Consider the following 26,024-nt stretch of genomic DNA (forward strand, 5'->3'; position numbering starts at 1 on the left):
TTTCGATGATCGTGTGATTGCTTTGGGCTATCCGAAACATACAGGAGGCGGCGTGGATTGACCTCCCTATTCGCCAGACGTGAACCCCTGTGACTTCTTTCTGTGGGGACACTTGAAAGACCAGGTGTACCGCCAGAATCCAGAAACAATTGAACAGCTGAAGCAGTACATCTCATCTGCATGTGAAGCCATTCCGCCAGACACGTTGTCAAAGGTTTCGGGTAATTTCATTCAGAGACTACGCCATATTATTGCTACGCATGGTGGATATGTGGAAAATATCGTACTATAGAGTTTCCCAGACCGCAGCTCCATCTGTTGTTGAAAATTGTAACTACTGTAATTTCGAAAGTTTGTCCGCCTGAAAATGTACTGTTGTCCCAAGCATATTGCAACAAACGGTGTATTTCTATCGCTGCTCGTTTAGTTTTTATTGCCGTTTCAAATATACCGGTCATTTTTGAAACACCCTGTAGATGAACCAAGGGGCTACGAACACCGTCTCCTCGACGATCGTTCGGCGAATGTTACTGAGTCGTTGCAGGAGGATCTGCAGCGAATTAGCGCATGGGGCAGGGAATGGCAATTGAATCTCAATGTAGACAAGTGTAATGTGCTGCGAATACATAGAAAGAAAGATCCCTTATCATTTAGCTACAATATAGCAGGTCAGCAACTGGAAGCAGTTAATTCCATAAATTATCTGGGAGTACGCATTAGGAGTGATTTAAAATGGAATGATCATATAAAGTTGATCGTCGGTAAAGCGGATGCCAGACTGAGATTCATTGGAAGAATCCTAAGGAAATGCAATCCGAAAACAAAGGAAGTAGGTTACAGTACGCTTGTTCGCCCACTGCTAGAATACTGATCAGCAGTGTGGGATTTGTACCAGATAGGGTTGATAGAAGAGATACAGAAGATCCAACGGAGAGCAGCGCGTTTCGTTACAGGATCATTTAGTAATCGCGAAAGCCTTACGGAGATGATAGATAAACTCCAGTGGAAGACTCTGCAGGAGAGACGCTCAGTAGCTCTGTACGGGCTTTTGTTGAAATTTCGAGAACATACCTTCACAGAGGAGTCAAGCAGTGTATTGCTCCCTCCTACGAATATCTCGCGAAGAGACAATGAGGATAAAATCAGAGAGATTAGAGCCCACACAGAAGCATACCGACAATCGTTCTTTCCACTAACAATACGAGACTGGAATAGAAGGGAGGTACTCAAAGTGCCCTCCGTTACACACCGTCAGTTGGCTGGCGGAGTATGGATGTAGATGTAGATGTAGAACGTGCTGTAACCTCCCACAAAACGATAGGTCGTAGCACTCGCAGTGGAGGGTGTGGAAAACAATGAAGTAGTTGTCGTAATACAGAAACAGAGAGATTTACCTGACGACCGAAGGGGCATGCTCACTGTCTTTCGGGCCAAGGGGGATGCGTTTCAGAAATGGCAAAGGTCTGTTACTTTTCGCGTATCGACATCGTGCATGGTAAAATGCCGCTCCCGAAAAAGGCGCCGAGGCAACTCTGGTGTATCTCGGACCATAGATAAAATCGGAACGACGGCTATGCAGATGTGTACGGGCGAAAAGCCGTGCAACTATTGATTAACTGACCTTCTAGATGAACCAAGGGACTACCAGCACCGTCTCCTCGACAATCGTTCAGCGAATGTTACTGAGTATGGACGTCTGCAGCTGGTGCCTGGTTCGTGCGTCCATGTTGACTGCTGTTCATGGGCGACGAAGGCTGGAATTTGCAGGCCAGTAACACAACTGGACGTCCACTGAGCGTTGACGGGTACCTTTACAGATGAATAATGTTTTATGCTCCATCGGACAGATAGCCGTTGACGTGTACAGCGTGAAACGTCTGAAAGCAAACACTCTGCACAGTCAACGGATGGATCCAGGCTGTAGGCATTCCTTGGGTGATCTCGTCATTCCGGAATGCACAGTTGATTTATACAAGTATGCTTCTATCCTTGGGAACCAAGTCCACCCCTACATTCAGTTTGTTTTTCCTCTGCAGGATGGTATCTACCAGCAGGACAATGCAACACTGCGCGCGGCTAGCAGTGTATGTACGTGGTTCGAAAAGCACCGGCATGTGTTTACCGTATTGCCCTAGTCACCGATATCCTCTGATGTACACCCAGTCCAGAATCTATAGGACCACCTTGATCGAGCCGTACGCGCCACGGATCCTCAACCGAGAAAACTATTGCAGCTGGTCGTGGTATGGCTCTATATCCCACTTGGTCCTTCCAGAACCTAAGGTGGCTATTCGGGCTTTTGACAGATGGTCACATTAATGTCGCAGGACATAGGTCTGCTTAGATTAGATTAATACTTGTTCCATAGATCATGAATACCACACTTCGTAATGATGTGGAACATGTCAGGTTAATAAAAGATGTCTGTACAAGATATTACATTACACAAAATATTGCATGACTAATGTTTAAGTTGTTGTTGTTGTTTTTTCCCTTAATTTATATCTTTTAATTCAGCCAATGAGTAGAAGGAGTTGTCATCTAGAAATTCTTTTAATTTTTTTTAAAAATGTTAGTTGGCTATCTGTCAGGCTTTTGATGCTGTTTGTTAGGTGACCAAAGACTTTTGTGGCAGCATAATTTACCCCTTTCTGTGCCAAAGTCAGATTTAACCCTGCATAGTGAAGACCAATATCATCCTTTCTCTTGGTGTCATAGCTATGCACACTGCTATTACTTTTGAACTGGGTTGCATTATTAGCAACAAATTTCATAAGTTTTGCAAAAACAGACATAATGTCTTATGGGATAACAGCAATCAGTAATTTATAACGTAACTTAAAATCCGTCTTGATTTGCAATCAAGACGGATTTTAAGTAACGTTAAATTTCATAAGTGAATATATATACTACAAGGTTACTGTGAGGATCCCTAGATCCTTAAATAGATGTCTGAAGGATGAGCGTGGGTGGGCTCCAGCAATTATTCTGATTACACGTTTTTGAGCAATGAATACTTTTCTACTCAACGATGAATTACCCCAGAATATGATGCCATACGAAAGCAGTGAATGAAAGTAGGCATAGTAAGCTAATTTACTGGGATTCTTATCACCAAAATTTGCAATAGCCCTACTAGCATACGTAGCTGAACTCAGACGTTTCAGCAGACCATCAGTGTGTTGCTTCCACTTTAACCTCTCATCAATGGACACACCTAAAAATTTTGAAACCTAAAAATTCTGTTAAGCCAGAAATTTAAAATTTCTCAGTGGTATCTTGTTAAGGCAGTCTTTGGAAATTTTTTCATTGAAAGTGGATCGTAGTTGTAACATCGCCTGACAGCTACAGTTACGTAGCTATTGGGTAGTCGCCGAGAATGTAGTATTGAGTGCTACAAGATAAGCATATTTGTTCGCTGTAGTAGTATCTGAGATATTAGTGCCGTCAGAGGAGTCATGGCTCCACAAACGCACTCGTTTCTCTAAGCGCTGAGGATAACTTCGACGTCTTTGCTTGTCAAGAGATGACTGTCTTGAATACATAGAGACACACGCAACAAATACTACTATACTACATAACATGGTCTTTGTCATCTGTCTCAAAAGTTAGTGCCATTCTAAACAGGTCCCTGTAAAGTGAGGGTGCGTAACTAGTGACCTGGTGTTGAGGCATTTATCGTTCCTGCTTGGAAAACTGAAATACCAAGTCACGAAAGGCTAATGAGGTAAGTCTGTGCAGTGTTTCATTCATAGTAATAAGACAGGTACAGAATACTGCAGAGCTGTTTTTGGAAGGCTGCAGACACTCCCCCGCCCCCGTTCCCCCACTCTTAAATTGATTATAGCAGCCATCTGTCTTGCGGCCAGTCACGGAGACAGCGCAAAGGCTTAGCAGCAGTTTCGGTAGGAGGACTGTCGTGTGTAAGCATTTCGGGAAGAGAGATTAATCACCGCGTCCGGTGTGCTTGTTGGTTTCTCCTTCATCACAAACATTACGAAGCGGAAAGAAGCAGCGGCTCAAAGGCAAACGATCTCTGGTAACAAAGAAGGACATCATTGATACACAATAACGATTTGTCGCGGTGGTCAGAGCACACATGTCACTGGATTTTGACTCTGGATGAGTTCCGAATACACAGTGAATCTGAGTATCTTGCCGGAAACACTCATGATTGTTTCTGTAACATTATAACAGCCGTGTACGTCGAGTGAGGTGGTCTACTGAAATGGAAAATATGGTTTACTCCTTACAATTTGTTTATAAATATTAAGTGTAATGAGAAACGGTTACAAAGTCAAAACAATAGATGAATGTGCCCTAAAATGGTCTCCCTCTCCTAAAATGGCCCCCTGATCTGGCTGTGCGTTATCCTGAACTCTAGTGGGACAAGTAGTTCAGGCTTCCACCATTCTCTAGCGGAGCGCATGCTTCGCTCGCTTCACTTGCTGCTTATCAGTTCGCCTTTAGATTTCTTAACAATGAAAATAGTTATTAAATTGTGATACAGTTTTCGTTACTTCATCTACATGGTGGCAGGTAAGCCTTTCGACCTGTGTGTGCTCTTCAATAGTAAGGTCCAAAGTTATTGTTTATATGACTAATTCACATCATTTTAATGTTCCGTAAACAAATTATTGGGTTAACAAAATGTAGGCTACAACCACGTAAACTGGACCCAGTTAAATTGCTTGAACCGCACTCCCTACTTTATCATGTTAAATGTCTGCCTGTATTAGGGAACACAGTTTCTTGGAATTCTATTGTAGATTCCAGTGACCAAGAAAATAGAATGCGCCTAAAACACCAGAAGCTATAGGTGCAGTTAGAGAAAGATGTGTTGTAAAGAGGCAAGTAAACAGTTAAACGTTCCAAAAGAAACGCTTATGAGGTTGTTAGAGATGAAGAATGGTACACCTAAGGAAAAAGCATATTGAGGCAAACACACACATTTTGGTATAGATGTTGAAGAATAGCTGGTTTACTGTTGTTCTGCTATGTAAACATATTTATGTGGGCATACTCGTAATGAAGTGTGAAGAGTAGCCGTACACCTGAAAGAGAGAAATGAAACTGAACGCCGTTTCAAAGACGAAATTGCTGAGAAAAAAAGTGAGTTAGTCTTTTTCAATACCACAAAACCAAACTGCCAGAAAGAAAGTCTACCGGAACATCTTATAGCAGGACTCTTCAGTTCAGAAAGATGATATGTTATACTTATTCTTTGAAATTTGATTTAATTTTGTCTGGTTTAATACTTTTATCTATTTTCGTTCTGCGTTATTTTGATTATTTTTACAAGGTTTCCATTTTGGCACCTATTTTTCAAACTTGCTAAGCGTAAGGTTATTATACTCATTTTTGTATATCTTTTATTTGTATTTTCTAAGACTAAATTGTAAATGGTGCATAACATTATAAAGGAAACAATGGAAACTACGGATAGAGATATCAACAATGTAGGGAAAGACAGACTGCTACTTACTGTAAAGAAGTGTGCCGACATGCACAATTAAAAGACACTCACATATAACTTTCGGCTACAACCTTAGTCACCAAAACACACACACACACACACACACACACACACACACACACACACACACACACGACCGCCAACTCCAGTATCTCGGGCCGGAATGCCTGAGATGCTGCAACTGACGGTCGTGTGTGCGTCAGGTGTGCTTACTTGTGTGTGTGTGAGTGTGTGTGTGTGTGTGTGTGTGTGTGTGTGTGTGAGTGTGTGTGTGTGTGTGTGTGTGTGTCTTTTACTGACGAAGACTGTGGGCGAAAGCTATGTGTGAGTGTCTTTTAATTTTGCCTGTCTGCAACTTGACGTGTTTTCTTTACGGTAAGTAGCAATCTGTCTTTCCCTATATTGTTGACATTATGAAGTAAATATTACATGCTATTAAAACGAAAAATTTTGTTATTTCCTACTTTTTAAAACAAAAATGAAATGGGTTCTGGTTTTGGACACTTTCCTCTCTGTATGGTGAAGAGGAAACCTTGTAGGTTGTTAGGCCATGTCGTGTCTTCTTCCTCTTCTTACACAATCGACGTTTCGACCTCTATACTGGGACTTTTTCAGGATTTTCAGGTGCCCCGGTTAGCTGGTGATTCATGGTTGTTACTGTAACTTATTTTCTGTCGTTCGCGACGGATAACGTGTTCTGCGCAAACGGAAAAATTGTTACTTCGTCCTTCGTTCAATTAACCAAATGCATTGGGACATCTTGAAGAAGATTCCAACAGAAGGACCGAAACGTCGATTTTCTAAAACGAAATCAGGGACGAAAATGACGTGGCTTAACAGTCTAGGTGGTTTGACCTACGATTACAATTGCCACGAAGATCTTTAGACTTACACAGTACACACGATATCTATGATCAATGCAGACATACGCTCTATGTACGGATTCTGACTAGTGGAATGGAAATAAATGTCTTAAGAAAGCAACACGTCTATGCAGACAGTAAGACGTCAACTCAAAGTAACTTCTTAGAGTCATACCAAAAGAGATGTCGACTGTAGGGTCTCGTTGTCACCTAGTGAGAAGGTACTTAAGACAAGTTCCGACTTCCGAAAGCGTAATTCTTTCGTCCAGAGATATCGACACTTCGTGTCAAAGATCATGTTTTCGAAGAGATTTGGCCACTGACCCGATGCGAAGGTTTATAACTTGTAATGAAGGCGGTGAGGGAGAGGATATTCGAGGTCACCCTAATGGTTTTATTAGGGTGTGGGCAATCCTTGGGTGGGTTCTTCGTGCGGGCTTCATTTCTCGCGCCGAGGTCACGTCAACCGTCACACCTGCTGTTCAGCCACTGGCGTTTTGAGATCCGGTTCGAAAGGATGCAAAGTTTTGTGATACGTCTCTCATTTCTTAGCTGCTGTTTGCATCTCGGTTGTAAGTTATATGTATGAGGAAAAAAGAAGTATGCCTGTATTCCGTGAAGCGGTATATTAACCGAGATACTTTCCTCGAGACGTTTCCAATAAGTCTGGGCCATTCAGACAATCACAGTGCGGCAAGTTCTTCCGTTCTCCTAAATAGTTACGCTACACGTTTCACAGATGATTGCATGTGCTCGTAAGCGAATTCTTTTTCTAAGGATATTCGGGCACTTTCTAAACGATGAAAAACTTGCATTGGACGTAAGGGAGAGGAAATATGTCAAAAAATGGCATAGCTTTGTGTAGTGTGGTTGAAACGTTTTTAAAAATATTTCCGACGTGCCTGTGACTCATTCTCATACCACGCAAACAAAAATAGCAAAATGAAAGAGAAAAATTTGCGTTACTTCTACCAAACGTAAGCAAGTATTCCCAAATAGAATCGTTTCTGGCAATGCCAAAGTAGATTAGAAGCTTCTTATGTTCATAATCTTATCTGTTCTATAAACTTATATTTCATACAGAGTCTTTGTTGGTTTTCGCGTGAAGTATTACGTATTCCGATGCGTGGAATCTCGTGGACCGGGGGCTGGGGATGTGGGGAGGATTTTTATTTTTATTTTTTTTTTTTGGGGGGGGGGGGGGGAGCGGCGTGGGTTATCGTGGCACAAAGGGGAAAACGACACAACTTTCTCTCGACAATAAATAAATCTATAATCATACAATCTAGCGACTGTACTGGTCGTTACTTTCACTGATTAATAAGTAATTGATCGTTTAGTTTGATCGCTATGCTCAATGGTAATAGTGTCACAGTGGTAAAAACAAAATAAAGCGTACAACAGGTTATGTTTGTTATTACTCAGTCTCCTAACCACGGAAAAGCTTGCGACCATTAGAGAACCTTGATATTTAAATTAAGTCTGCTTATAAGAGGCTGTTATTTGTTCTGATTGAAGGGGACAGTTAAAAATAAGTTGAAAGAGGCCAAAGTTCTTTAATTCTTGATCTATTTTCCACGAAATGACGCTAATACTGTGGAGAGGTGCCAAATTATAGGGAAGACTGCATGGAGAAAACGCAACAAGGTAACCTCAGCTGCACAGCTGACGAATGCATAGTGAGTGAGACAAAATCACAAATTAAAAGTAAATTTGGCAACCTCAGTTGCGTACCAGAACAAATAAGCTGCATGCTGCTCAGAACATGCATCATGGTAACGCAGATTGCGGCAATTTCAGTCCGCCAAAACCAGAAAAGTGTGCAAAAATCAGCACCAGATTGCAGCCGGCAGATACATAGCTACGAATCTTTGTTCTCCATCCTCAACTCTCTACTTTCCTAGGAACTTAACATGGAGGGGACAACATAATGCTTCTGTCAATGCGATGGACGAGAATATCAGTCATCTGAGAAAAAGAAAAAACAAGGAAAACACTAGAAACTTCCTACTCTTGGTGTACAAAATGCACATTAACAAACATGAGATAGGTACCAGCCTGGAACAGTGCATCCTCAATGGTTGGCTTCGTTACGCCAAGCACAGTGGTGGGAAGAAGGGGTGGGAGGGGGGGGGGGGAGGCAACACATTCGATTGAATATACCTAAATTTTGGGGTTTGAAAGCAATCGATTTCTTACACTAGCCGGGCAGAGCTACGGCTTCTTGTCCTTTGCTGTTAATGCTAAAAAAACGTAAATGTCATGTTCAGTTATTCTCGGCGACATCGGTGGTGGCACAGTATATTCTGTCCTCAGTGAAGACTGGCGCCAGCTCTATCCACAAAGGTAGGGAGGAAGCTACTGCTGCACTTCCGCGAAAAATGGCCATCTCCATGAGGATACTCGCCTTTTCTAAAGAGATTCACTGACGGCCTTCTGCTGACAAATAGGAACCGGGGACCCCACTGGAAGTGCACCATCCCAGGAAGAAAAATGCAACGCTTTCCCTGTTAGCAATTATATCCAGTAATCACTAAAAAATAGCCACTAAACAGTTTCAGAAAAATTAAACAATATTGCTCTGCAATATGTCATAGCAATGCCACAACCCTTTCCTCACTACCGAAGATCTGTGGTAAAGTGATGTCAAGTTTCATTACTGCTGAAACAATTTCGGTGATTATTTGTATTTATAAATCTTCCTATCTTTTTCGATAATTTATCGCTGTACATTTGAGAATACATTTATATTCCGTACAGCCCATTCTGTGTCCATTCTTTAGTCTAATTCTGCATGCGTCTGCTCGCTGTAACATTCCATGAAGCTGAGGAATGTTTCAACAAAAAGAAAATTCACTTAGTTCAAGAACACAAGACAACATCAATCAAAAGCTTTTTCGACTGTAACAATACTTCATAGAATGCAAATTCTATACTTTTGCAGATGATTGAAGTAAAGGGATAAAAAAATACCAGTCTAGTTACTGAGGGGACAGCTAATGAAATACTCGAAAAAAAATTAAGAAAAAATGAAAGAAGTAGAAAATGTTCCATTTCTGGGCCAACAAATGCACTGCAACTTCAATTGGGAAACCCGTTGCTTGGATTTAATGAAGTGCCTTGATTCAGATATGTTACGCATGATTACTGTTATAGGCGATGTAGAAATTCAAATAAACCTATTTTATTCTGCCCATTTCCACACACTAATCAGTTATGGAAATATTTGTTGGGAAAATTCAAGTTACAGAGAATGTATCTTCAGAATATAAAACCGTGTTGTTGCAGTTACACCTGACGTTAACCATAGAACATCCCGCAGAAATCTATTCAAAACAACGGAATATTTTGACAAATATTTCATAATACATAGATCTGTGAGTGACCTCTGCCATTAGCAATATATTTCTGTGTACAGAAAATTTTGAAGAGCTGAATACAACACTAGGACGAAAAACCCTCTGCAGTGACTTCGTTTGTACAGAAAAGTGTCCAACCCTGCGATATGCATGCACTCAAGAATCTCCCAGAGCACATTGTCATGTGGGTAATGTGGAAAGGCTCTGAATTAAAAAACTATATGTTACGCAATATAATTAGAATTAGCACTGTAACACAGTGATGCAAAGTCGTTTCACTACATTACATTTAAATTAAATTAAATGTTCGACGTTGACTTCTTTCCACATCTCAGAGACCAGTCTCTGTGGGATCCATGGAATACGACTAATGTAATGTAACTTCATTTTCGTATCCGGTAAGGAAAAGTGAACTAGGAATGAGTCCTTAATTGTTTGCTCTTCATCGTGTTCTGCCGTAACATTAATTGCATCTCAAATATACCTAAGATGCTCTCATGGAAAACTCAGACAGAAAAACACACACACACACACACACACACTATACTATTTAGCCAGTCTGAGCACCCGTGCCTTATGCTCAACGCTATTCATTCCACTCTGCCACTGCTTCCCGCCCAGATATTCCGTTTTACGAGATAATTTGCGCAATTAGATGAGATATGAATGGAAACGCCCCGACTCTTGCGCCGTTTCTCCGAACTCGGCTTGAATGATTTACGGTTGCGCGAGTTACATTAACCCAGACTCACCTCGGCTTTAAATTTATCCGGCAACCTCGGCGTCGCGCGGGAAAGTAGAATTTAATTGCCATATAAAAGAAAGACTCGAGGGCCAATTTGTTATTCTGTACTGCGGCACAGAGATTGGGAAACTTCGGTAACCACACCAGTTGGAGCGCTTGCTACCCCGGTTAATAGTCGTCATCGCGTTCTAGAGAAATGACGACGGGGCCGGAAAGAATGGTTTACGATGTCGGAAAATCGCCTCCTACGACCGATGTAGAATTACCTCGCAGTAAATTGCTGGTTCGGGCTTTATGACCCATGAAATTTTGAACGAGTTACGTGGAAGCCCGCCGCGGAAAAATCAACCATTGTCGTATCCAGCTATGATGTATGATAGGTTGCGTGTTGGCTTTACAAACGTTACGTGTAGAAGTACTGAGACGCGTTTCTAGAAGTTTATATCGTTCACAACAGATGCAATCAGCTGTCAGATCTGTGGCAGCAATACTGCAAAGTGTTCGGTCTTACGTACGTTTGAAGGGATAGGTCGTAGTTTACAGCAGAGAAGGAAACAGCTATTTTCATTGACAAATGTAACATAGTTCTGAAATTTATGCTACTCGCATCCAAATTCAAATACGACTGTCGCTGTACAAAGTATTTTAACGTCAATTCCATAAAGTGAGACAGAAGCCTGCAGGGGTATTTACTTATAGCCTTTGGGGTTTCAAACGACGACTGCATGAGAACTGCAATCCACACAGAAAAATGACGTCTATTAGTGGACAAAACATCTTTCAAAGTTTTGATTCATCATGCACATCACGGTGTCGCCACACGGTGGCAAACGTATCTGAACACACAGACCGGTGGGAGGGGGGGGGGGGGGGGGCGCATGTCATGCCAAAACTTCACGTGGGCCGAGTGTGCGAGGTGTATGCGGGCCATGGCTCGGACTGTTTCGGCTTTGCTCGGACGTTCTCATAAGTAGCTCAGTACGGCTCCCTCATTTCATTTAGTATTGCGGTGTTACATTTTTCGGTCGGCACAACTCTCGTCTGTACGGCAGAATGATGGTTTTTCAGTGTTTACTCTTTGCTATTTGTTTGTGGTGTGAACGATCTTCACAGGCCCTGTGGCTGTTGGGACAAACTGAAGAAGTCCAACGACCTATCGTCACAAATGATTGGGAATGACAGAAGAGAGGGATGAAAATTCTCAGTATACACTGATTAGCCAGAACATTATAAGCACCTGCCTAGTAGCCACGGATGACAGCGGCAACTCGTCGTGACATGGAAACAATGAGGACTTGGTAGGCCTTTGGAGGGAATTTGCACCACATATGCACACAGAAGTCACCTAATTCCCGTAAATTATTGGAGGGGGTGATGAAATCTGACGCCACGTTCAATCACATCCCAGACGTGTTCGATTGGGTTCAGATCTGGCGGGATGGGAGGCCAGCACATCAACTGGAACTCGCCAATGTGTTCCTCGAACCACTTCCACACATTCCTGGCCTTTCGACATGGCGCTTTATCTTGTTGAAAAATGTCACTGCCTTTGGGAGATATGATCGTAATGAAGGGGTGTAAGTGGTCTGCAAGCTGTATACGATACACCTTGACCCTCATGGCACCACTGAACCCATGGATGCGCACATCAATGTTCTCCAGAGCGTAATGGAGCCGCCGACAGCTTGTCCCCGTCACGCAGTACAGGTGTCAAAGGGCTGTTCCCCTGGAAGACTACGAATTTGCGCCCTATCATTGGCATGGTGAAGAAGGTACCGGGATTCATCAGACCTTTCAATGCTCTGTCACTGCACCAACGTCCAGTGCCGATAGTCAAGTGCCCGTTTTAGTCGTGGTTGTCGATGTAGAGGTATTAACATTGCACATGCATGGGTCATCGGCTGCGGAGGCCCATCATTAGGAGTGTTCGGTGCACTGTGTGTACAGACACGATTGTACTCGGCCCACCATTAAAGTCCGATGTTAGATCCGCCACAGTTCACCGCTTGTCCTGATTTACCAGCCTCCCCAGCCTACGACGCCCAACATCTGTAATGATGGTGGCCGCCCAACCCTTGGTTTAGGCGCATGTTGCAGGCACCACAGCACTCCTAGAACACCCGATACGTCGTGGAGTTTCCGAAATGTTCTTGCAGAGAATCCGGGTCATCATAATACGCTCTCGGTCAAACTCAGATAGATCGCGCGCCTTCGCAATCCTACACGAGGACAGCATGCTCGCTGATACAACAAACACCGAACGTGCGTCTCACTAGCCGTCATTCCACGCCAGGTGTCGCTGCTATGACCTGCAGGGGTTTATATGGCTGGTAGGTCGGCGGTCATAATGTTCTGTCTGATCTGTGTATGTTACGCAATCGTATAAGCAATGGGTACTAGAAATTTGCTGTGAAGCAACATTGCAATACAATACAGAAAGAATTTAAGGATTTAGTTGATAATGAGGGAGCAAAACATTACAACGATCGACAGGGAGGATTCAGTGTCCTGTACATCAAGAAGAATTTTGTACGAATTTTGCAAGCAAGTGGCACGTGAAGAAATTGCTGCTACAAAAAGTAAATTTTAGGATGTCGCTGTCGGCTACAACAGTTTCCGATGGGATTTAACGAAGAGCAGGGGACTTTATAAATTACATCAAAGTGCGATGGTTAAATCAAGGGGCATGACTGCAATGATTTCTCGATTTAAAACCCGCTATTGTTGAATTTGTCAAGGAAGGAAAATTAGGACATCCGGAACGGATTTGAACACCTATCATTTTAAGTGGACTTGACTGCGCACTTGCAAAAGTGAAACATAGCAAGGTGAGAAACAACTGCCTTCTTATTTGATGGGGATACACTGAAACGTAAAACCGCATTATTGAAGAGACACATTATGACCAAAACAGTAGAGTTCGGTAAGCTCACTGGCTTAAAGAAAACGCGACGTTTAAAGAATACATTGTAGCCTTGAAGTTTCCGACACTGACAAACTTAGATCTGTTTTAGACACTGTTTGCCGTTTCAGTTGAAAGCACCTCTGTGCATTTGTAGATTTAAGTTATTGATCTGCTAGGTAATTCCTCTTCTAAAGACAACACTGCTCCGTAATAACGTAGCAAAAGTGCTACAATATTTTGATCAACATTTATGTGTGTAAGACCTTAGGAAACTGAGTCACGATGACGTGGTAACTTTAGTGCAAAAATCTGTGAAATTATCTGCGTCTATCTATACGCCGACAGTTTGTTCCAGATTAAAATTATATGATGTCCTCAGAGCGCCAAAAATAATAAAATATTTTTGAAAATTTGTTTCCCTTGTGATCCTTGCTTTTGATAAATGTGAAATATAAAACCAAGTCACATGCAATACGACCTCATTGCCATTTAAATGCGGCACGTTCACAGTATCCGCCTCTTCCTCCTCTTTGTTCTCACACAACATGGCACGGGGAAGGGGGACGGAGAGGGGTAAGGCGGGGGGGGGGGGGGGGGGGAGGAAAGTGTGCAGCGAGGCTGCGTGCTACGGTACTCGTTCCAGTGCACGGTTCGTCAGACGAACTCTTGGCCATCCCTCATGTCCACAAATCATATGCTCCATATTGCCAAACAGAATAGGTTGCGCCTGTAGAGGGCAACTCAGTAAACTGATTTCCAAAGCGAGCTGCTGTCGTTGTTCCTTCCTGGGTAGCAGCAACAACAGCGACTTCAATGAATTACACGTACATAATGACATTTTCCACATCGCAAACGGTGTACATATTGAGTACCTATAGCATGAGTTAAGAACTTGGAAAGACGCTCAATACATTATTATGGATATCTTGCAGTTTTTCGCACAGTCATTTTCTGAAACCCTGGAATTATGTAGGAAGAACACTGTATATACGCTGTGATATGACATCGAATATTTATTCTGTACACTGGTGTGACACCGAAATTCCAGCAGCAGAATAAAACCATCTACAGCTGTAAGTGTAAAATGATGTTTTTAGACCCTTTCACTACCATTTAGACGAATGTGTCCCATGTCAGTTTATCGGAAAAGCAGTGGGAATTTGCTTCACATTTTAGGTACGCTTCAGTGTCCTGCAGGTTAACGGAAGCTTTCTAATAGTTTCCACATTTATTATAGTTATAGACTGCACATGTAGGTTGCGCTGTCTCCGAGATTCATTGTTATTCATCTATCCTGCGCCTTCATATAGGCAACGCAATGAACAGATCCGTAAAATGGGCTGCTGTAGCACCCTGCTGGACAGTTCGCGAGAATGAACTTCACGCACGTGGCGACGTTTGCTGTGTCATAAACGTCGCCCCTACTCAGGACCTGTAAAATAAGTTAAAGGTTCGAGAGATGTGCTATCTACCGACGTGTTTCTGTTTTCAGCAAGTGTGATAATTCTGGCGCAGTCATCTTCTGAAACACCGGGGGTCCTTATAAATAAACTCGTATGTCTCACCATTCCCCACATTGGAAAACGAAACGGATGGAAGTAGTTTTCTCATATTGTTACTTCTAACTGGCAACTGTACATTAATGTTTGTGATTCAGTAAGAAAACTGATACTGGAAAAAGTACCTGTTCATACAGGTTTGCGTGCCCATATTACAAGCAGTTAATGAATATGAGTCGAGGGACATGAAAGGGAAGCAGTGGTTGGTAAGGGAGTGAGACAGGGTTGCAGCCTCTCCCCGATGTTATTGGTTCAAATGGCTCTGAGCACTATGGGACTTAACATCTGAGGTCATCAGTCCCCTAGAACCTAGCACTACTTAAACCTAACTAACCTAAGGACATCACAGACATCCATGCTCGAGGCAGGATTCGAACCTGCGACCGTAGCGATCGCGCGGTTCCAGACTGACGCGGCTAGAACCGCTTGGCCACAACGGCCTGCCCCGATATTATTCAATCTGTATATTGAGCAAGCAGTGAAGGAAACAAAAGAAAAATTCGGAGTAGAAATTAAAACTCATGGAGAAGAAATAAAAAATTTGAGGTTCGCCGATGACATTGTAATTCTGTCAGAGACAGCAAAGGACTTGGAAGAGCAGTTGATCGGTATGGATAGTGTCTTGAAGGGAGGATATAAGATGAACATCAACAAAAGCAAAACGAGGATAATGGAATGTAGTCGAATTAAGTCGGGTGATGCTGAGGGAATTAGATTAGGAAATGAGACACTTAAAGTAGTAAAGGAGTTTTGCTATTTGGGGAGCAAAATAACTGATGATGGTCGAAGTAGAGAGGATATAAAATGTAGACTGGCAATGGCATGGAAAGCGTTTCTGAAGAAGAGAAATATGTTAACATCGAGTATAGATTTAAGTGTCAGGAAGTCGTTTCTGAAAGTATTTGTATGGAAGTGAAACGTGGACAATAAATACACTCCTGGAAATGGAAAAAAGAACACATTGACACCGGTGTGTCAGACCCACCATACTTGCTCCGGACACTGCGAGAGGGCTGTACAAGCAATGATCACACGCACGGCACAGCGGACACACCAGGAACCGCGGTGTTTGCGTCGAATGGCGCTAGCTGCGCAGCATTTGTGCACCCCCGCCGTCAGTGTCAGCCAGTTTGCCGTGGCATACGGAGCTCCATCGCAGGCTTTAACACTGGTAGCATGCCGCGACAGCGTGGACGTGAATCGTATGTGCAGTTGACGGACTTTGAGCGAGGGCGTATAGTGGGCATGCGGGAGGCCGGGTGGACGTACCGCCGAATTGCTCAACACGTGGGGCGTGAGGTCTCCACAGTACATCGATGTTGTCGCCAGTGGTCGGCGGAAGGTGCACGTGCACGTCGACCTGGGACCGAACCGCAGCGACGCACGGATGCACGCCAAGACCGTAGGATCCTACGCAGTGCCGTAGGGGACCGCACCGCCACTTCCCAGCAAATTAGGGACACTGTTGCTCCTGGGGTATCGGCGAGGACCATTCGCAACCGTCTCCATGAAGCTGGGCTACGGTCCCGCACACCGTTAGGCCGTCTTCCTCTCACGCCCCAACATCGTGCAGCCCGCCTCCAGTGGTGTCGCGACAGCCGTGAATGGAGGGACGAATGGAGACGTGTCGTCTTCAGCGATGAGAGTCGCTTCTGCCTTGGTGCCAGTGATGGTCGTATGCGTGTTTGGCGCCGTGCAGGTGAGCGCCACAATCAGGACTGCATACGGCCGAGGCACACAGGGCCAACACCCGGCATCATGGTGTGGGGAGCGATCTCCTACACTGGCCGTACACCACTGGTGATCGTCGAGGGGTCACTGAATAGTGCACGGTACATCCAAACCGTCATCGAACCCATCGTTCTACCATTCCTAGACCGGCAAGGGAACTTGCTGTTCCAACAGGACAATGCACGTCCACATGTATCCCGTGCCACCCAACGTGCTCTAGAAGGTGTAAGTCAACTACCCTGGCCAGCAAGATCTCCGGATCTGTCCCCCATTGAGCATGTTTGGGACTGGATGAAGCGTCGTCTCACGCGGTCTGCACGTCCAGCACGAACGCTGGTCCAACTGAGGCGCCAGGTGGAAATGACATGGCAAGCCGTTCCACAGGACTACATTTAGCATCTCTACGATCGTCTCCATGGGAGAATAGCAGCCTGCATTGCTGCGAAAGGAGGATATACACTGTACTAGTGTCGACATTGTGCATGCTCTGTTGCCTGTGTCTATGTGCCTGTGGTTCTGTCAGTGTGATCATGTGATGTATCTGACCCCAGGAATGTGTCCCCTTCCTGGGACAATGAATTCACGGTGTTCTTATTTCAATTTCCAGGAGTGTAGTTTGGACAAGAAGAGAATAGAAGCTTTCGAAATGTGGAGCTACAGACGAATGTTGAAGATTAGGTGGGTTGATCACATAACTAATGAGGAGGTATTGAATAGGATTGGGGAGAAGAGAAGTTTGTGGCACAAACTGACTAGAAGAAGGGATCGGTTGGTAGGACATGTTCTGAGACATCGAGGGATCACCAATTTTGTATTGGAGGGCAGCGTGGAGGGTAAAAATCGTAGAGCGGGACCAAGAGATGAATACACTAAGCAGATTCAGAAGGATGTAGGTTGCAGTAGGTACTGGAAGATGAAGGAGCTTGCACAGGATAGATTAGCATGGAGTGCTGCATCAAACCAGTCTCAGGACTGAAGACCACAACAACAACAATGAATATGACTTATAATGAAATGCACTTTTCTAACTCATGAGGTACAGTTACAACGTGCTTGTAATTAAGAAGGTCGTTGTGTGTACTCGTAGTCTCCTCTAACGCTGAACTCACTTTATAGTAGTCTCGTGCAGTGATTTATATGGGTTTAACGTTTCATCCGCAGGAGCTGCGCCGACCCCGAAACAGACCACGAAGACGACCGTGATCGAGACTCGACCGCCGACCGCCAGCAGCGCAGCGCCGCCCGCGGCCATCAAACCCAGCAAGACTGTCTCCAGCGACCCCACGTCGGACAAGAAGGCCCGGCCAGCCTCCAACGTGGAGGTGCGCGTCGGCGCTCCGGCCACAGTCGTCTTCTCCAGCGTGGTCGAAGTGCGCAAGCCGGCCGCCTCCAGCAAGGTGCAGGTGCTGACCGGGCCCGCATCCAGCGAGGTCCACGTCCAGAACAGGCCGCCCTCCAGCGTCGTCCACATCGTCAAGGTTTGTCTGCCCTACATGTTCACATTCTCAGATGGCACAGCGGCAGGCAAACGATTCGCCTCTGGTTAACTAGAAGCATAAAATCACTATCAGTCCTGTTCTATCAAAAGGCAACGGCATTGCCACAGTGGATACACCGGTTCAGGTCAAATTACCAAAGTTAAGCGCTGTCGGGCGTGGCCAGCACTTGGATGGGTGACCATCCGGGCGGCATGCGCTGTTGCCATTTTTCGGGGTGCACTCAGCCTCGTGATGCCAATTGAGGAGCTATTCGACCGGACAGTAGCGGCTCCGGTCAAAGAAACCCATCATAACGACCGGGAGAGCGGTGTGCTGACCACACGCCCCTCCTATCCGCACCCTGCGCTGAGGATGATACGTCGGTCGGATGGTCCCGGTGTGCCAGGTGTGGCCTGATGACGGTGTGCTACTGTTCCATTAAATGATTGATTCCTTTTGTAACATAACAGTACTTGAGAAGTTATATACAGCCCGTTTCAAAAGTACTATTATTATTATTATTATTATTATATATCACTTTCACATCAGATACACTAGCTGCTACCTGCAGCTCTGCTCGCACATCAGCAGTTTTGCTGTGATGAGTGATGTTCAGTAACTTACCTACTGAATGTGCAGTGACATCAACTACCCTCACACGTCTGCTGGTTGGGGTAAACGCAGCTTGTTATGTGTGCCTCACTGCCCCAGCGCAAGATGCGTCGGCATGTTAAGAAGCGCACAACTTTTCATCGTGCTATTGAAGTAGTCGTACAGTATGCAACAAATGATGTGGAAGTATGGATCAAACACTCTGAAGTAGAAACATTGTATTCATAACTTTGAGTTATTTCACGTAGCACATATCAAACAGTAAAATTCTTTTCACAAATATAGTAAAGATTAAAAACGGTAAATAGCTTTTTTGAAGAATAAGTATTTTTCCCTAATGCTCGTTATATTCTTCATATCAATTAGCAACCTGCACTATACAGTTTCTAAAGCAGCTCATGTTCTTCCTCAGGGTTCAAGTTATCTCCATACGAAATTTCATCGTAATCGGTTCAGCGGGTTAGTCGCGAAAACTTATTTACAGAGATAATTTCGCATTTATAATATTTGCTACCATAAAACTTTCAATTGCCATATCTTTCTTTGTGATCCGAATTTGATGAAATAAAGCCTATTACAGGCCTTCATGCAATGCTCAATTTACCTTTGAATACTTCATTAGAGAGATTAGCATGGTCAAACAGACAGACACGTAAGTCTTACAGTTTTATTGTTAATATGTACTAATGGAGGTAAAAACTTGTGGTGAATTGTAATCGCACGTACGGAGCGATGTAGAGTGAGACGATCACTTAAAGCTAATCGAAGGCAAGACACTTGCCGCACTCAGATTCATTAAAAGAATCCATAGGAAGTGTGGTCCACCCGTGTAGCTTTGACAACTCTCGTTCGACATAAACTGAATACTGCTTGTCACTCTGGAGTCCATACCAGATAGGGCTGATTTAAAATATACTGAAGATCCAAAGAAGAGCAGCATGCTTCTTCTCACTGCCATTTAGTAAACGCGAAAGCTTCTTGCAAATACTCAGCCACCTTCAGTGGGGGACGCTGAAACAGAGGTTTCCTGTATCACGTTGTACTTTACTGTTGAAATTCCGAGATCGTACTTTCATGGAAGAACCGACTAATACATTTCCTCCATTTACGTCCGTCTCGAGAAAAGACTACGAACGTAAAATTAGGTTTGAGCTCCCGCGGCGCATTACCAACGGTCGTTCCTCCCCCAAACCATTCGCGACTGGAGAACGGAAGGGTGAAGCGATAGTGACACTCCATGTACCCTCCGCCATTCACCGTAAGGTAGCTTGCAGACTACGGATTTCCATTCGGATGTACACGTAACTTACACATCGAAACTGAAAGTTTACCTGGGCGCCAATTGCAAACTGTCGTCATGTGGGGTAGGTAGGGATCTGTGTGATGCAACTAACTCACTTGTTAATTAACCAGCTTCCGTCCAATCCAGATGGCGTTTTGTATTCTCTCTTCAGTTGGTACATTTCAATTAAATCCACACCTCTAAAATGTTCATGCATTAGGTGGAATGCCATGTTCTCGACGTAAATCTTGTGAATCTTGCAGCGCAGCTGTAAGTTTATTACACCTGCTGCTATAGAGAAGTAAAAACGACTTCTTTTGATGTGTTACCGCCACATCTAGTAAACGCCATCAGGCAGAACCCTACCGGCCACCACATAAGACATCAACTTACAACTGATGCGACAGTAAACTTTCTCTATCTAACTGCATTATTTTCATTTACTCAGAAGAAGCAGTCTTGTGAAGCAGGGTGAATTTGCTTTAACCCTTTGGTTGGCACTGTTGCTGTGAAACAACTTCAAAATGCGTACTGATTCCTGCGACATGTTTCGAGTTTCGTCCTTTGATGGGTAATGGTGCTTGCAAGCAACATTCAAGATCTCATATACTGCGATATTTTGTAGTCTCTGGTGAAAAGTTTCTGAATAGTGTGCACCTTTAACAGACATTTTGCACCGTTATGTGAGCATCAGTCACAAGTAAAGCAGTTTCATAAATTTTTTCTGCCCGCCGTTCTTCATTGTGCAACGAAAATTGCTTATAAATGGGAAGAGAAAGTCTTGAAGGTGCGTTATTATGGAGATGTGTTAGCGAGTTTTTACCTAGGGCATTGAAAACGGACTATTGTTTTCTGCGAAGACGAAGCCTGGCTTTGAGTATACGACGGACAAAAAGGCCAAGAGAAGAAGTAAACATGTGAACGTGAGCCGTTGACCGATATACGATATGACAGTTTTGGTCACTGGCCAGAATATGGAGCAAAAGTGAGGATGTAAACATTGCGCTCATGGACGGGCTAATGTAAAACGCTTAGAATGTGAAATTGTTTTGTGCTTTGTGGAAAGACATTTCACTTGCAATAGTGCAAAATGCAACCGTTTTTCAGCTACAGGGACAACGATGTAGTACATTTATTGTAGCACCCATGGACAATGATACTTACAAGTAACACACTTTATTTGGAAGTGATGTATGAAAAATTGTTCAAATGACTGTATACTTCTAATTTAAGTTACTTAACACTTCTTCTTCGCAACAATTCTGTGTGTGACAAATAAAGGGTTAAGCACTTCGTACATTATTTTTCAGGTTAAGTTATATAGGGATTTGAATCAGTTCGGTAATGGATTAATTTCAATAATTTCACATTTAATGACATTGTTGTCAAAGTGGTATTAAACTCTGACCACCTTTATCTCCTTTTCCAAACCCATCAATCTTAGTGCAAGGTTATCCAGATCTAGTTCAAGTCTCCTGTTCCCAAGAAGCTGTAGACTATTTATCCTGCGACAAAGCTGAGAGATAGCGCTGCCAGATGGCACACTTCCTTTAATGCCGCACCCACACCCTTGACTCGGTAGAATAACTCATATGTGAAATTCGGCAGTCCTCCTCTGGTGGCCTTGAAACTCCTAAATGTCAAGCCGCAAACTCCAACCTGGTGACCCGACAGACCATCTGCTAAACCACACGCCATCCGCAAGAGATGCTTCCGTCGATAGATGTGTTGCTTCATCTCGTAAAATGCAAAGTACACGCCAATTTGTTCCGCCATCCTGAGGTCCGCTTACCACCTGGTGCCCTGTTAGGTGTGCAGGTGTAACACATAGATCAATAGCGTCTGGACGGAGGTGTCACGAATCCTGCTTGCATTCATCATTCTCTCTTTTAACCTTTCTCTTCTACTAGAACAAATTTTTTATTGTAACAGTTATTTACTCCGAGGAAAAATAATATTGCGAGACAGCATCTCTGAGTTTCTAAAATATAATGGCATTGTGGATGCCAATTTCGTTGTGGATGGTTGAATTGTGAGCTGCGATAATGTTCGGTGTTAGTCCTATACTGTGAAACGTTACTTAAATTTTGTTATCCTATCAAAAGAACAAGACTAGCACTCCATTTTTATAGCAGGCGTTGCTTTATTACAAAGTCCTCTAAAACCTCTAAATGACAGAGACACTTGGTGACAGGATTAGGACCTCGGCGGTAATGAGTGTTTTTCATGCACAATACGTGCCACCGTAACATTCCGATTAATAAGTGAACAGAGTGGTTACGTGGTAAAGACATTGGTGGAACAAACTCCAAATTCCCTTCCAGTAATCCTGCATCAGATTCAGCTTGGTCCACCTAGTTGACGTTAGACTAATTCCATTATGGTTTCTTAAAAAGCCGAACTTTGCTCCTGTTCTTTTAATTGTGCCAGTAATCCTCCTTTTCTTTTTTCTGTTGTCTAGGAAAGGGCCATTTTTGTGCATGTTCGGCAGTTTCTTAAGAGTATATATTCCGTGCCATGATGAACTCAAGATTCTGCCACCTGAAAACAACTCAGAGTACATAATAACAAAAGATGGCATTGTACATGGCTCAGAACAATTTTATTTATCTTCTTCTCTGCTGCAGAACACGAAATACAGAATTTGTCCATTTCCACCTTACACTCCAGCATGCTAAGAGAAATTGGGATTCCATGACAGTTAATAACAACATCGTGGTACAGTAATTTCGAACACAAGAACAAGAGCAATTTTTCTCGCTGTTTGCTGGTCGATATAACTTACATATTATTGGGCATTTATTGGATGTTTCGCGATACACGCATACAGATAAGCACCTTTTTTATCCTTATTGAAGTCACAGTTCCATTAGTTCATCGTGTCTGTTTGTAACATATATCACGGATGGAAGCAAACTGAAGATGAACGTAAAGGTCAAAACTTGATCACCAAGACATTCGGAAATTGAGGTGATTTCCACTGACGTATCTATTTTATAATGTGAATCAGAGTCTCCATGTAGAGAGCGACCTTTGGACTACGTACATAGTGACACTCAATTGCGGAATGTGACTGAGTGGCACAACAACGAACGCGTCTTAGAGTGAGAGGAAGATTTGTACCCACTTGTGAAACTCCAGTCAGGTGCTATAAAAGAGAGTTAGCACTTGAAGATCATGAAGCATTACAAGTGTATGAAAAATTCTAGGCCTCACAGAACACATCTTGCGGTAATATTTTTGTTGTCTAGCTCGTTTTCCGCGAGAAAAATTCACGTATCCTGCATATATTTGCAGTGAGTGGTTGCCTAGAAGACAATTCTCGTACCTGTAGCTTAGGCAAACGTTCATATATAGGTCTTCATTTTGTAATTGCAAACTTTACTAATTTCCTTTTGATGATGTTATCTATCTTTCTTCCGCCGTACTGTAGAGATCTTCCTCACACTATTCTTCCAGTTACTAGTTTGCGAATTTGTGAACTGAATTGTCCAACACCTTCACAGGTCATCTTGACGACACGAGTGCTCCTACTTCTAATGTGACATTTATTCTGCTATCCATGTACTGTGTTTTTATCGAATATGTTTTAACTCACGTACATCATAATCTATTTTGTATTTCTCTTAAAACAGCTCAGTTAGTTTTCTACCTAGATAGACGTGGTAGCTTCTTATGATAAAGTCGAAGCCGGTAGTGAATAAATTAATTTTGTAACACTGACACTCCTTCAGTTTTATCGACTTACGTACAGCTGCATCACCCACGATGCCAGTGTAGATGTAAAATAATATAAAATTTTGGCATCTGTCTGTACCCCTCACGCCAAGTCGATTTGATGTAGTTAATCAATTTCGGACACCATGAATGCCACAAGTGATGTTGATCTGCCCACTTTTGAGGGACCTAGCAGAAAGGAAAAGATGTTGAATTACTGGCATACAAGATTTGATGGTTGTCATTAAGGAAATGGAGGAATTTTCTGTATCCCGTAATAATTATTAACAGTAGCTTTCGAGTAACATTTTGGCTTATTGCATAACTTACGTCACAGCAATGTTTCTTAAGACATTATGAAACCTGTTGGTACATTTCCCAGATTGTGTCCTTTCAGGGCAAAAATGTGCTAAGTATTTTTTTAGTTTAATAATCAGAGTTTTTTCCAAATACATATTGCAGAATGAAAACATAGACATGCTTCCACAGATTTTTAATAAGTTCCAAACTTTTCATCGATTTGCGCACTGTTTCTTTGGAAATCTGTTATGATCATCCTCAGTTTATTTACTTATTTATTTGCAGTGTGCATCTGCAACTATAATGATTTATTGCGACTGATATGTCATGAAATTTCACCGAACCTTAATTCTGCACAAGCGATCGAAATGTATATCACAATAAAACGAGGAAAAACTTGACGGCCGTTTCATCTGAAACTATTCATAAAACATTGCAGAAAATAGTACTCGTGAAATCGTATCCACATGAGCATTAAAAGATACAAAATCGAAAATACTACATAGTTATTTAAAAACGAAACATTTTGCTGTCACAACCGCTAACAAAGAAAATGTGAGCATAAAAGTCTTGAACTGAATTGTGGCAAAAATTCTTTTCGCTGTAAGTCAAGTATAGCGTGTAGCCCTGGATAACATGCTACAATTTCAAGAACTCTGAGAACACTTGCATAGTGTTATTTGTAAAAGAGCAGGCATATTAATTAAATCAAAAATGAAAAATTATATAAATACTGCCACATTATTGGCGATCAAAATTTTAGTTCATTAACAAACTTCAAGACTATTTATAAAACAGACCTAGAAAAAGCTACGTAAACTGGTTCAAGATGTTTCAAATTCTCAGAAAAATGTGTGTAAGACAAGGATGCAGTCCTCTCCTCTACTGCTCAATCTGCACCAAGAAAAACCAATGGCGGAAAAAAGGCTCAAGAGTGGTATTAAAATTGAAGGTGATAGGATGTCGATGGTAAGATTAGCTGATGACACTGCAATCCTCAGTGCGAGGAAAATTTACAAGAGATCTTGAATGGAGTGAAAAGTCTAATGAGGAAAGAATATGGATTGCGACTAAACCAAAGGAAGACCAAAGTAATGAGAAGGAGCAGAAATGATACCATCGATAATTCTAAGTCGAAATTGGAGGCCAGGTGGTAGACGAACTGAAGGAATTCTACTACCTCCGAAGCAAGGTAAGCATGCAGAATGAAGCAAGAGGATATAAGAAGTGGACTGGCATCGAAAGAACATTCCTCACAAAAGAAGTTCCCTACTATCAAATACAGCTGATATTAACCACAGAATAAATTTCCGAGAATATATGTTGAAGTACGACGTTGTATGTAAGTAATTCGTAGACTGTGGGAAAACCGATAAAGTACATAATTGAAGTGTACAAGTTGTTGTGGGGAGAGGGGGGTGCTATAGAAGGTTATTGAAAATTAGGCGGACTTCTATAACGAGTGACGAGGTTCTCAGCAGAATCGGCGAAGAAAAGTGTTTGAGGAGGATAATAACAGAATTTTAGAATTATTTGCATTTTCCGAAAGCAGGTCTTACCCGACGTATTTTCCTTTAAGACGTGATTGTGACACACAGTAAGACTTCCATTCATCACTTTCTTGATCGTATTAGGTAAATTGATGACAGATGATCTGTTTCCACTGTAGTAAGTCGTCATCAGAACCAGCATCTTACGAAAATAACACATGAAGTCGTCATCTAGATCCCATCGTTGTCCTTCAAGCTGACTGACTTTAAATAACAGCTATGACCGATAGAATTCAACTTCTATTGTTTTAGCAAAATGTTACTGGTTGTGCTGATGAATTATTAAACCTGAACAGATTAACTGTCGTTAATCCATCAAACACGACCTAGAAATAGCTGAACAAAACTGTTAGTCTGACATACACTACCTGATAAAAAAGTGAAGCACCCATAAGGGGACGCGGAAACGAACTGAAATATAATCGATTAGGGAGATGTGCGTTTTAT

At 42.8% G+C, this 26,024-nt stretch overlaps 1 protein-coding gene across 1 annotated transcript in view; it reads left to right on the top strand.

The window, feature by feature from the left end:
* LOC126413115 (calphotin) overlaps positions 1-26,024 on the top strand; it is an 831,469-nt gene that overhangs the window by 652,027 nt on the left and 153,418 nt on the right. The window contains exon 8 of the mRNA XM_050083006.1: positions 17,800-18,116. Coding sequence (XP_049938963.1) covers positions 17,800-18,116 — 317 coding nt within the window. The remainder of the gene's footprint in view (positions 1-17,799; positions 18,117-26,024) is intronic.

The sequence above is a fragment of the Schistocerca serialis genome, chromosome 7, assembly GCF_023864345.2.
Source record: "Schistocerca serialis cubense isolate TAMUIC-IGC-003099 chromosome 7, iqSchSeri2.2, whole genome shotgun sequence".
Classification (NCBI taxonomy): Eukaryota; Metazoa; Arthropoda; class Insecta; order Orthoptera; family Acrididae; genus Schistocerca; species Schistocerca serialis.